Source organism: Saccostrea echinata, unplaced genomic scaffold (genome assembly GCF_033153115.1).
Source record: "Saccostrea echinata isolate AGI-Se365-2 ecotype Australia unplaced genomic scaffold, CSIRO_AGI_Sech_v1 ptg000056l, whole genome shotgun sequence".
Classification (NCBI taxonomy): Eukaryota; Metazoa; Mollusca; class Bivalvia; order Ostreida; family Ostreidae; genus Saccostrea; species Saccostrea echinata.
In genome coordinates, this window is record NW_026889805.1 from 14,889,426 (window position 1) to 14,903,393 (window position 13,968).

General features: G+C 35.0%; 2 protein-coding genes across 2 annotated transcripts; both read left to right on the forward strand.

The window, feature by feature from the left end:
• Window positions 1-6,743: 6,743 nt before the first annotated feature.
• Window positions 6,744-10,072, forward strand: LOC133173455 (galectin-4-like). Its single transcript, XM_061308443.1, has 4 exons — window positions 6,744-7,280; window positions 9,038-9,120; window positions 9,382-9,592; window positions 9,959-10,072. Exons 1-4 carry the CDS (start codon window positions 7,020-7,022, stop codon window positions 10,070-10,072), a joined length of 669 nt encoding a protein of 222 aa, XP_061164427.1. The 5' UTR covers window positions 6,744-7,019.
• Window positions 10,073-11,885: 1,813 nt separating this feature from the next.
• On the forward strand, window positions 11,886-13,968 carry LOC133173887 (uncharacterized). Its single transcript, XM_061308956.1, has 3 exons — window positions 11,886-12,054; window positions 12,453-12,640; window positions 13,564-13,968. Exons 1-3 carry the CDS (start codon window positions 11,886-11,888, stop codon window positions 13,966-13,968), a joined length of 762 nt encoding a protein of 253 aa, XP_061164940.1.

Here is a 13,968-nt window from a genome sequence, read left to right on the forward strand (position 1 = left end):
TTTCAACATTATTTGATAATTTTTCTGCATTTTACAGGTGTTTTTTTTTTAATTTTATTTTTATTGACTTAGTCATTTCGGGTTCATGTCTATGGTTTCAGACATAGAATCTAGGACATCTGTACAAAAATGTGAACTACAGCTTAAAACTACTCATTAGAACTAAAAAAAACAAACACAAAGTATTAAAAACAGTTTTTACATTACACAGCAGATAGTGTAAATCCATTTGTCCCTTGGGAGTAATGAGTGGACATGCATCCAGTTAAAGATTAATTAATGAGTTCAGTGTGGGAAGCTGTTAGGGCATCTCTGATCAAGCAGGTCTTATCTATATCTCGGGGGAATTGGGCAGAAAGAAATAAAGATCTCTGTTGTCTAAGTCTCTTAATTGTAATTTATGTCTGTCAAAATACATAGTTACTAAAACCAGCCTTTTATTTTTAAAATGAGTTTGATATAAAGGTATTAAAATCAATTTGATTTTCTATAATTAATTATGATATTTTTTTTCAACAATCAATTTGCAGTGTGTCATGTCTCACGAAGATGGCAGATAGTTGCAAACTTTTTTTTCAATGTAATAAAAAACACTGTAATTATTAGTGTTGATGTTTTATTAGGCTGCACCTTAGTTTCATTCATTTAATAAAGTGCCCCACCACAGCATGATATGCCCATCAAATATTGTTAAATTATCAGAAACAGTTTAGATTCAATTGTTTGAATGACATCTTTGCGAGACAAGGCAGTCTGCAATTTGTTGTAAAGATATAAAAATTCAAATAAAAAATGTACAATATAAAATAATTAGTTTAAATTATATTATACAATATCATATAAGTTTTAATTATTATATACAATATCAAATTAGTTTTAATTACATCAAATTTATCTTGAAAGTAAGACTAGCCAACAAGAACAATTCAATACAACAAAAGCAATTAATTAAGAGACTGATTCCTTTTGCCCATTTCCCAAGAGATGTAGATAACACCTGCTTGATCAGAGATGCTCTGCCAGTTATCTCCTCACACTAAACTCATTAATTTATCTCTAATTTGACATGCAATTTTCTGCTATCAAAATTTTCCTTGACCAGTGCCTGATCATTACACCCATGGGAGAGGTGGAATTTTTGTTGTTACAGATTGCTGTAAAGAACATAATGAAAAAAATAAGACTAGTATTTTCTTGATTTAACACTTTTTTAATAAAGATACTGCAATACTCTGACATCTTTTGGGATTGTGTAATTTAAAAATTAAAAGACATAGTTTTTTGATTCTAAGTCTAATGGTTTTCTAGTTATGATTTTTCCATATTTGGCCATAGTGTCTTTATTAAAAGGTCAGAACGACATGGTTTTAATGTGCGACACACCTACCCTAGATGTATCAGCTGACAAAGTTTGATAATTCTAGGCCTAATAGTATTAAAGTTATGAGCCAGACATGAAAAAGCTAACGGACGGACAAACATGAACGCTATAACATAATACGTCCCGTCGTAAATCATATTTCTCTTAGTGATTTGGTACTTTCTCTGAAAAAATCCAGCGGGGGGTATTTGTCCCTTTTGGACAGTTCTAGTTTGTTTTGATTTTTAATAAAGCTATGTGTATAAATTCTAAAAATATACTTGATAAAAAATTCTCATTACTTTTGATGGCAGGATCCAACCTCCTTAAGCACTTTTGGTAAAATTAGAATTAACTATCAGATTGATTTAAATGCTTCTGATCCTTAATTAGAATATTGTGCCCCCCTTTTTTTTTTTTACATCTTGATACTTGATTCTGTGCATCAGGTGTAATGTTGATGAAAGGCAGTGCTACAATTACTTAAAATATTGACAAAAAATTTCATGTCAAAAGTTCATGTGGGTACTGTTATATGCACTTACTATCTTTTGAGGATCTTTTTAAAGCCTAAACTAGTAGAGTTGCTATTGTAGCCTATATTTTTGATTTTAATGATTAAAGTTACTGCCTATGTTGACTATCATATCTAGCTTTACCTTCGAATACTAGTTTGATAAAATTTGTGTGAAAGTCATTTTTTTTTAAACATATTGTATATATATTACAATCATTTTGAAATACATGATCTGCCATTTTACTGTGCAATTGCAATATGAATCAAAAACCCACTAGAAAAGACTATATATTTTTATCTTCTTTAGTGGAGAAAGTGTAGAAATGTGATGTAAATGGACGATTTTAGTGATGTATTCCTATCATTGTTCACTATTTGTCTCCGTTTTTCTGTCCTTCATATAGACTTTTTAAAAAAAATACAAAGTAGTCGGGGGTTATTGGTGTAACAAATTTATGTCTAGGTACTATGGATTTTGTTTGTGTTTATGCTTCTGAACTAAAATCTTAAATGTTGTAATTTCATCCAAAAGTTTTCAGAGCTTGCTAATACATGTAGTTAAGTGTATTGATTATATTTGTTATATATGTGTTTCCTGGTTTACACAGATAGTGAATTGATTAAACAGATTATAATTTAAGTCTCTTGTTGTGATTTTATTTCCGAGAGTGCAATTCAAAATAAAGGAAATGTTAATGTGAAAAAAGCACTATCGATGGTATAGCAATAAAAAGCAATAAATCAAATTAAATGATTGATTTCTCAAAGGATAAAACATCCCACCTATTCTGCTATCAAAGATTATGATTTAAACAAGAAAGTGAAAAAAAAATATTTGATGAATTTAAATGGAATATGTCAAAATCTTTTAGAGTCGGTTTTGTAGTCGTGCATGCAACTTCATGAAGACATGAGAAGGAACACGGTAACTACAGACGTAGAATAGTGTGTTTACAGAAAAAAAAATATTGTGCAAATATGTGATAAAAACTTGCAGAATCTTAATAATAGATTTTTTTTTTTACCGAGTATTGCAAAATATGCCCGCCCGTGGTCTTTGCGCGGTTCTTCAGGGAACTGTGCTAGGTCCACTGCTATTCCTTGTGTATATCAACGACCTACCTACACAAGTGAAGTTAAAAGCTCGTCTCTTTGCAGATGACTGTCTCCTATATTAGAAGATTCAGGCGCCAGTAGTGCTACAACGGGACATAGATAATCTCCAGGAATGGGAAAGAAATTCGTTAATGGCATTTAACCCTGACATACAATGCAAGGTTATTAATATTCGCAATACACGGAAAAGGAAAATCATCCAGGGAAACTATGTTATCGACAACCAGGTCTTGAATATGACCCGAAAAGCCAAGTACCTGGGTGTAACTATTACCAACAATCTTAGCTGGAATCACCACATAGACCAGGTGTGTAAGAAGCCAAACTCCACCACAGCCCTTCTCAGTAGGAATCTTCCATCATGTCCTCGGAAAACCAAGGATGTGTGCTACACATCAATGGTCAGACCTCAAGTGGAACATGCTTGTTCTTTGTGGAACCCCCATATACAGAGCAACATCAATAAGCTGGAGAGTTAAGCGCAGGGCTTCAAACGACTGTGCTGAATGACTGCCAGACCACCAGAAGTGTCACCACTATGATTCAGCATCTGAGATGGGAATCACAACAACGCAGACAAGCAGCAAAAGCAGTGTTGGTATACAATTAAGATCTTACACTCTCTGGTAGCCATTCAAACTTTACCTTTCTTCCATCCCATTGGCGCTGCTATAAAAGGCCATCAGCATCGACTGCAGATCCCTTTTGCCAAAACAAACGCTTTCAAAGGATCTTTTTTCCCAACACATTGCCACATAGTGTCACAGGAGCCTAGTCCCTTGACTTGTTCAAGTAAGGGTTGGCAAAGATCAGTAAAAATTAGATAACAGTACTTTTAACCAGTCATTAAATTGTAAATACCGGTAGAGAACTTCCCCCTGCGCCTGTGTCCCTTTTAAACCTAGAACTAGTGCGATGATGCCCACAAGGCCCGACAAAGGAAGAAGAGAGCGAACTGACGCTTGTGAGGCCCACATCCGCGCAAAGTGGAGAAAGTGTAGAAATGTGATGTAAATGGACGATTTTAGTGATGTATTCCTATCATTGTTCACTATTTGTCTCCGTTTTTCTGTCCTTCATATAGACTTTTTAAAAAAAATACAAAGTAGTCGGGGGTTATTGGTGTAACAAATTTATGTCTAGGTACTATGGATTTTGTTTGTGTTTATGCTTCTGAACTAAAATCTTAAATGTTGTAATTTCATCCAAAAGTTTTCAGAGCTTGCTAATACATGTAGTTAAGTGTATTGATTATATTTGTTATATATGTGTTTCCTGGTTTACACAGATAGTGAATTGATTAAACAGATTATAATTTAAGTCTCTTGTTGTGATTTTATTTCCGAGAGTGCAATTCAAAATAAAGGAAATGTTAATGTGAAAAAAGCACTATCGATGGTATAGCAATAAAAAGCAATAAATCAAATTAAATGATTGATTTCTCAAAGGATAAAACATCCCACCTATTCTGCTATCAAAGATTATGATTTAAACAAGAAAGTGAAAAAAAAATATTTGATGAATTTAAATGGAATATGTCAAAATCTTTTAGAGTCGGTTTTGTAGTCGTGCATGCAACTTCATGAAGACATGAGAAGGAACACGGTAACTACAGACGTAGAATAGTGTGTTTACAGAAAAAAAAATATTGTGCAAATATGTGATAAAAACTTGCAGAATCTTAATAATAGATTTTTTTTTTTACCGAGTATTGCAAAATATGCCCGCCCGTGGTCTTTGCGCGGTTCTTCAGGGAACTGTGCTAGGTCCACTGCTATTCCTTGTGTATATCAACGACCTACCTACACAAGTGAAGTTAAAAGCTCGTCTCTTTGCAGATGACTGTCTCCTATATTAGAAGATTCAGACGCCAGTAGTGCTACAACGGGACATAGATAATCTCCAGGAATGGGAAAGAAATTCGTTAATGGCATTTAACCCTGACATACAATGCAAGGTTATTAATATTCGCAATACACGGAAAAGGAAAATCATCCAGGGAAACTATGTTATCGACAACCAGGTCTTGAATATGACCCGAAAAGCCAAGTACCTGGGTGTAACTATTACCAACAATCTTAGCTGGAATCACCACATAGACCAGGTGTGTAAGAAGCCAAACTCCACCACAGCCCTTCTCAGTAGGAATCTTCCATCATGTCCTCGGAAAACCAAGGATGTGTGCTACACATCAATGGTCAGACCTCAAGTGGAACATGCTTGTTCTTTGTGGAACCCCCATATACAGAGCAACATCAATAAGCTGGAGAGTTAAGCGCAGGGCTTCAAACGACTGTGCTGAATGACTGCCAGACCACCAGAAGTGTCACCACTATGATTCAGCATCTGAGATGGGAATCACAACAACGCAGACAAGCAGCAAAAGCAGTGTTGGTATACAATTAAGATCTTACACTCTCTGGTAGCCATTCAAACTTTACCTTTCTTCCATCCCATTGGCGCTGCTATAAAAGGCCATCAGCATCGACTGCAGATCCCTTTTGCCAAAACAAACGCTTTCAAAGGATCTTTTTTCCCAACACATTGCCACATAGTGTCACAGGAGCCTAGTCCCTTGACTTGTTCAAGTAAGGGTTGGCAAAGATCAGTAAAAATTAGATAACAGTACTTTTAACCAGTCATTAAATTGTAAATACCGGTAGAGAACTTCCCCCTGCGCCTGTGTCCCTTTTAAACCTAGAACTAGTGCGATGATGCCCACAAGGCCCGACAAAGGAAGAAGAGAGCGAACTGACGCTTGTGAGGCCCACATCCGCGCAAAGACCGAGGACGGACATATTTCCCGATATTCAGTCAGTAACCTTTATTACATATTTTAATGCAAGTACACGTTTTCTACTCTTATTTTCTCTGCATTTCTGGTCATAAACATCCTTATGAGTAAAGGATATTTGTAACGTCAAATTTAACTGTATGTGATGTGATCAATGTGATGGAGAGAGAAAAATATATTGCAATTGCAAACGCAAAAGTAGTCCCCGGGCATTTACATGCACACGTGGGCTGATATGGCTTTGTAAAAGCCCGGGTTATCTCTATATAATATATTGAGAAATATATCAAAATATTTAATGACGTGTTGATCATGTAAATATGAGTATATATGTACATCGTAGTTCTGTTCATAACGTTATGTGGCACAAAATGTGGTCACTCAGAAAGTTTCAACTTTTCATCGGAAAAGTTTCACATTTGTTCCTTTGAACTTTCATATTCATATAAAGTATTCTGCCGATAATAGACCTTTATTTTTTATTTATATATTTTTTTAATGTTACTTCAGACTTCACAGACCTCATTTCGAAAGAAATGAATGTGTATGAGAGAGTGAGAGAGAGAAAAAATTACATCTCAATACTGATGTTACCTACCGGTATTTTCCTAAATATAAGCAATCTACGGGAAATAAAGGAAACTATATATTCCTGTGTATTGTTCTCTGTCGAAATACAGGCAAAAGTAAGGAAAATGGATAGGCCTAATGAAAAAAAAATTAATGTTGCAAATGCACATACATATATAATGCGCTGAGGATTGGAGACTTTTTTTTATCAAAAGATATTGTACATGTTCTTGAAACATATGCAAATTTTACGTTATACAGTACAAAAAGTTCGTTAATAAACTTAATAAATAAAAATCTAAAATCATGATTGTAGTATCAAGATGGGATAAGATACCTTTAAACCGCTAGTTGCACTAAGAAGTTCGATTAACGACCCAACACTATTCATCTTTAAATATCTCCATTCTGTGTCAGTCTTTACAACTTTACAGATGTACATTCATTGGGTATACAAATACAACAATGAGATATCTACGTATTAATAAACTTTACAGTATATAAACATTTAATTTGTCCTACCTTTGAAGCCAGGGACGAGAAGGCATTGATTCAAAACAAAGTGACGAGGCACGCATGTTTAAGTAAATATTCGAGGATACCTTAAAAATGTACAGTGAAGGAATTGAAATGACTCGTCAAATTTCTCCAAAAAGAACAGAATGAAAAAGCAAAAGGTGCACTACCCGGATGGCCCAGAAATTCAGGAATTTGACGATGATCTTCCAGAAAGATGGCAAACGGATGAGGACGGTTCTCCGGAGCTTCCAACAGACGATAGTTACCCGGATGTATCGTATCCAATGTCTCCTGTACCACTTGATTCAGCCTATGGGTACCCAGCCTCTGGATTCCAGCTAGGTTACCAGCCGCCGCCAAGGCGACCCAACGAAAAGAGACACTCCTTTCATATCTACAGACCGGTAAATATTGAATTTTATTTTAAGAAATAGTGAACTCATAAGCAAAAATAAATTCGTAATTGAAACAAATGAGTTACAACAACCTTGCATAGATCTTAAGTCCTTCCGTTACCTTAAAGTTTTTATCCCTAAAACTAGCTCAAAGACATTGGATACTAAAATATATGCTGTAGAAATTTGTTAAACAGCTTGTACAGATTTAGTTATTGTTTAAACACATAATGATATTTATCAGAAATGTTCCTCTAAAGCCATCCTTGGTTTGCATTCTCCCCAAATATATCTTTATGTTGAAATTCAACCAAAAAAAAAATCGATGTCCCCCCAAAATGAATATAGAACTATACTCTAATTTTACAGGCAACGAATTAATTTGAATCTGAAAACGATCGAAATACAAGAAGCTATGATAAAACCCACTTCCTCCGAAATTTGGAGTATGGTTGCCTACGCTAAACGAATAAATTAGACAGCAGGCCTATACCGTAACAATCCCAACCCATCTCAGGCATATCGATCTTGCGGGCATAGAGATTATGCCAGGCCCGTAGCGGTTTCAAAAGTGTGTGTTTGTGTGTGGGGGGGGGGGGGCAACTTCCCCCAAAAATCTGACAAGCCAAATAAAAAAACCTAAACTGACCAAAAGTGGGGGGGGGGGTCCCAAAATTATCTGAAAAGCAGAAAAAAAGCTAATTTACTATCCAAATCCTGGAATTTGCCAGTGCTCGGCCTTACAACATCAAAAAGTGGGGGGACAGCATCTAAAGGAAATTTTACTATGATAGTAAAATGCTATACTCAGAATAAAGTCCCCTCATGCCCCCCCCCCCCCCGCCTTCTATGGGCCTGTATGCATGCAAGTCAAAAGTTTTTTGTTAAGTAATCGTCAGTAAGAAATGATAAATGATACCAAATCTTTACATTCGTCGAACTGGATTAAAATATGAGCAAAAGGCCAATGTGAGCTTTCCTGAGAAAAAAATTGTCCATTTTCTTTTGTCAGCGTCGTAGTAAACTTTCCACAATTTCTTCTTCTCCAGAACCACTGGGCCAATTTCAACCAAATGCGACAAAGAATTCTTTGGTAAAGATGATTCAAGTTTGTTCAAATGAAGGGCTACACCCTCTTTCAAGGGGGGTAATTTTTTAAAGAATTAATGGAAATTTAATGGCATCTTTAAAAAATTAATCTTCTTCTCAAGAACAGCAAAGGCATGGTTAATCATATTGATATGGAACTATCCTCAGGTAGTGTATATTCAAATTTGTTCAAACTATGACCCCCGGTTAGAGTGGGGCCACAGTGGACGATCGTTATTTTACATGCGAAATAAAGGAATCAATCTTTAAAAATATTAGTATCAAGATCATCAAAGGCATGATTAGTCCTATTGATAATTGAAGCATCCTCAGGTACATGTAGTTTAGTTTCAATTTTGTTCAAATCATGACCCCCGGGTAGGTTGGGGGCATCAGAGGACGATCAAAATTTTACACACAAAATATAAGAATCAATCTTTATAAGTCTTCTTTTCAAGAACATCAAAGGCATGATCAGTCATATCGATACTGAAGTATTAGATAGTGTAGATTCAATATTTTTTCAAATCATACCCCCGGGGTAGGGTGGGGCCACATTAGGCGATCAAAGTTTTACAAAAGAATATATATACATGTAGTTAATAAATCTACTGTAAACATCAGAGCCATTCTCATGTGAGAGTTGTGGCCCATGGGCCTCTTTTTTTTTTTATTAGGCTTTGCCATTCTCAGCCATGGTTCCTGGAGGGGCTACAGCTGGGAGACGCATAACTATTGAAGGCGTGGCGGGTCACCATAAGTAAGTTCGCCATTTTTAATCGAATAAGACATTGACCGTATTTACTTTAAAAAACTGCAACTGCTCACAACTGTTCAAATAATTGAAATAAGTGTCTTTGATTCTGGATTTTCATTTTGAAACTCATTCACAATATTCAAAGTGAAGGCGAATTTCTTGAAAAATAGAGTTTTAAATATCTGAAGAAGTTAAACAATATGTGGCACCATATATATCTTTACAACATCCTCCTGCTCAAAATTCTGTTGATTCATACTTTAGATTTTCTGTCCAGTTAACTGACTCTTCACAAGTGGACGTGGGACTGTTTTTCAACCCAATAATTCACTGGGGAATGGACTCCGGCATTGTCATAATGAACATTCGTAGTTTCGGTTGCTGGGGGCAAGAGATTAGAGAAAAAGACGATTTTCCTTTTGAAGCAAACGAAATGTTTACAATGGACATCATTTTCAGGGAGGATCATTATGAGGTAAATATTGGAGAGAGAGAGAGGGGGGAATTTTAGTTTATACACTTGATCAAATAGTAATATTATATATACTTATTCATTTTAAAAACATTCAAATCAGTTTACAGTAGTTATGTGTACATTGAAATGAACGGATAAAAAAAAAACTATATAAAATAGTTCATCTCAATTGATCAAAATCTTGATGGGCAGTTACTGTTAACGTCTTATTCTTTACGTTTCTTGCAATTGATTGCCTTCATGTTCATTCACGTTCAAATACTAGTAAACGAATGACTTTTCATACGTTTCTCACTTAGGAATAAGTCGGTTTTGATCTTTCTTGTGCTGACATTGTTTAATTGACTATGTGCTTTTATTTTTCAGATAATTGTAAATAAACATACATATTTATTTTACCATCGACTTCATCCAAACGAGAGATTCCAGACTCTGGTTATAGAGGGTGATGTTAAGGTTGACCACGTACAATTCTTATAATGAAGATATTATGCTACATGTACCAGTATGCCTTAAATGTTCAGAATCCTAGTGTACTACCTACCCAGTACATTAAGTGCTGCTGTACTTGGATAATTGAGACAAAAGGACAAAAGTACTAATTCAAAAACAAACAAACAAAAACAAAAAACAAAGCATGGGCCCTGGCAGTTAATGCACTAATTTCCCCGGCAGTTAACACACTAGTTCCTCTGGCAGTTAATACACTAATTTCCCTGGTAGTTTATACTCTAATTTTGTGGAAATCTGATCACTATTTGGATGTATTTGAAAAAATAACTTATCGGACTCAATATGTTAATGATAATACACTCATATATTTAGATACTTCTGTAGTAGATTTATTAAATTGAGATTCTTCTTTCAACTCTGCAAAATTTTTGCCTTTATTGTTATCATTTATAAAAGACACCTGACTCTTTAGCGTGGCTCTAGTTGCAGGATGCATAATTTGACATCGAGTCTTTGGATACAGTGATTTCCTGTAAGAATTTGATGTCGACGAAGATGCTAGACCTGGTCATTGTGTTACATTAGTAAAAAGTTTCCATTTTATCAATTTAAACTTATCTATAAAAATCTTGCTGTAGATATGCTTAAAATGTGAGATTTGAAACTTTTAATGTAACAATTAGTAACTTTTTTTTCTCAAAATTAACAATTGTCATTTAATGTTCAGTTGGTGCTGGTGGAGACCGTTCTGGTCTAAATCATTCCTGCAAAACAAATTCCACTGTTTTTAAATTATCACTTATGTCATACGGCTTTTCAATTATATATTTATAGTTATGTTCAATTTTACTTAAAACCTAGAATTAAATATGGAATTCAATCGTCTTATATGTTGGAATTTAAAGTTCTCAATGTAAGAGCATAAGAAAGTAAACAATGATGCCTCTTATATTGACTACATATTTTATGTTGATGATCCCTCTTTAAGTTCTAATCTAACACATAGGAACAACTGCCAATATAGGTATACCATATATTGGTTGAGTATTCGTCAATTAATGTGAAGATTACCAAAAGTTACGGGCAATGCACTGCTGCAGTAAATCTGCCAACAAATATGAATTTTAAATTAAAATAGGTTATTATTGTTAACCTCAAAGTCTTTCAGTGAGAAGGACGCGGGAGAAGAACAAACTGCACTAGAGCAGAGGAGATGAATATGTGTTACAGGAATAAAAAGGATCAATTTTTCAATCCCTTGCAGAATGTTCAGTTAATATGCCACATCCTTATCTGATTTGTTTTTATCAGAATATTTTAAGTATATCCAACACTACATGCATTTTTATATTACCATTGTAGTGTTTTGTTCTGTATTCCATTGTATGATTTACTCTCCTTGGTTCGCAAACATTGGTTTTGAAAAGATTTCTTGAAGAAACACGCCTATAAAGCATCTATAACTTGAAGAACTTTCAGGACTTTCAAATGAACATATCTATAATCCAAATCTGGTGGCATCGTTTGCGAAATTCCCACTTGTTAAAATCAGGAGTAACAGATGTTTAGTGGTTAGACTGGCTGAGTAAGGGCCGGTACACACGGTAAGGCTTGCCTTACAAGTCATGAAACTTAAGTTCTAGCCTTACCGTGTGTACACGCTTAATACACGTTTTTCCCAGCCTTACAAGTCTGACTTACGAATAGAGCACTGCTCTATTTCTTAATACAAGATTTAGCTGACCTTTCCTTGTTAACCAATGAAAATCATTCACCCAAGTGTCAGCCTATTTTTATCAAACCGAACACGTGGCTAGATTTGGGGTATTCGAAAGATACAATGGCCGTCTTTACAAACGAGGTCGTGGGAAAACTCGTTAATTTGTGGGAAGAAGAGGAAAGTCTCTGGAATGTATCTAGCGAGGCATGTCATAAGAAAGAATCTAGGAACATTTCCCTTTCTAGAATAAAAGAAAATCTTAAAAAAGACATGAAGATGGATTTTACAGGTGTGCATTCTTTTATTTATATCTTTTTTCATTTCAAGATTTACAACAGCAAAACTGCATTCAAAGAGAGCTCACGGGACAGGTGATGATACTGATAATGATGGACAATTTAGATTGATTATCAGTCATTTTAAATTTGTTTACTTGATTGAGGAAAGCAATAGACGGGAATAAAAGCTCGATATGTAAAAAGACACAAATCTCTAGTTTATATATTTTGTAATGTGAACAATTAAATAGACTCAAATTTATGTAAACCCTCCATATATATATAGAGAGAGAAAGAGAGAATACCAGAATGCTTTATTTGTTTTATGAATTTATATTATTTTACATTGTGGGTTATTATCATGGTTTGAAACATTAAAAAACTATATTGTTTAATTTCCTCATTATAGTCACTCAAATTAATTGCAAGCTGCAGAGCCTGAGATGTTACTATGCCAACGAATTAAAGAAAATGAGGTCAAGCAAAAAAAGTGGATCTGGAATTAGTGATCTATACACGTCAAAGTGGCCATTTTTTGCAACCTTGGACAGCTTCCTAAGAGAACAAATCACTCCAAGACAATCAATGAGCACATTGGTAACAATTGTTTTATTACCTATATCTTATAGAAATCTATCATATATTTACATAAATTGACTCAATTTGTCTTATCCCACTGCCAGGCCACTTGTCCGTTTGTGAAGAAATAATCGCAAAATTCGTCACGAATTTCCCTTGTCCCTATACTTGTTCTGTTTCCACCTTGACTTGACAAAGCAATAAAGTTACCTTGGGGAACTGGACCCCTGCGCCAATCACCTTGAATAATATTGCTTTTTTCAAAATCCTCACAGTCGGTACTTCCTATGGGCATATATACATCCTGAGACTTTGTTCTTAAAAAATTATGAAGTGCACATGCTGCCAATACAATAGCCTCAACTTTTTCTATGTCCAGTGCAATAGGTGTCTGAAAAATTGCAAACCTGTTAGACAGTATGCCAAACACGTTTTCTACTATCCGTCTCCCTCTAGAAAGTCTATAGTTAAAGATTTGCTTGGGTTCATCAAGTTGTCGTGATGGATAGGGTTTAAGTAAATAGGGCTTGAGGGGAAAAGCCTCATCACCAACAATAACATAGGGTACTGCATTCCGACGTCCTGGCAGTGGCTTTGATGGTGGTATGCACATTTTAGAAGCTTCCAGGCGTTCATGAAGTGAGCATCTTGCAAAAATACCCCCGTCACTTATTCTTCCGTTGCAGCCAATGTCTATATAAATAAATTTATAATCTGCATCAACAACAGCCATTAACACTATACTATAAAACCCTTTGTAATTAAAAAAGCGGGATCCGCTCCCCACAGGATTTCTGATGGTAATGTGCTTGCCATCAATAGCCCCGATGCAATTCGGAAAGTTCCATTTGCTTTCAAAATCCTCGGCAATACGTTCCCATTCTTCTGGTGTTGATGGAACCTAAATGAAATTTTAAAAATTGACAAAATTTGTTTTGCAGGATATCAGTAATACCTCCCAAAACAATGATGAAGATGATGAAAAAAATGATGACAAAGAACTAGAAACTCCGACTAAAAGAAAGAAGAAACGAAACCTGCCCGAGGAAGTCATGGAGAGGGCTGTTTCTGCTTTGTCAAGCATTCAAGAGCGAAAAACAGATGTTGAGGATGAGGACTCTGTATTTGCAAAACTTATTGCGAATGAGCTCAGGAAAATTAAAGATCTCAGAAAAAAATCTTTGTTGAAAATAAAAATTCAACAGTTAATTTTTGATACACAATTCAGCAATGTTACTTCTTCAAATTTAGCTTCTTTAAATTCTTTTAATTCCTCTTCGGATACAAATACAATGAATCCATTAACTCAGATGACTTCATTAATGGCCACAGAATTTGATGAATAA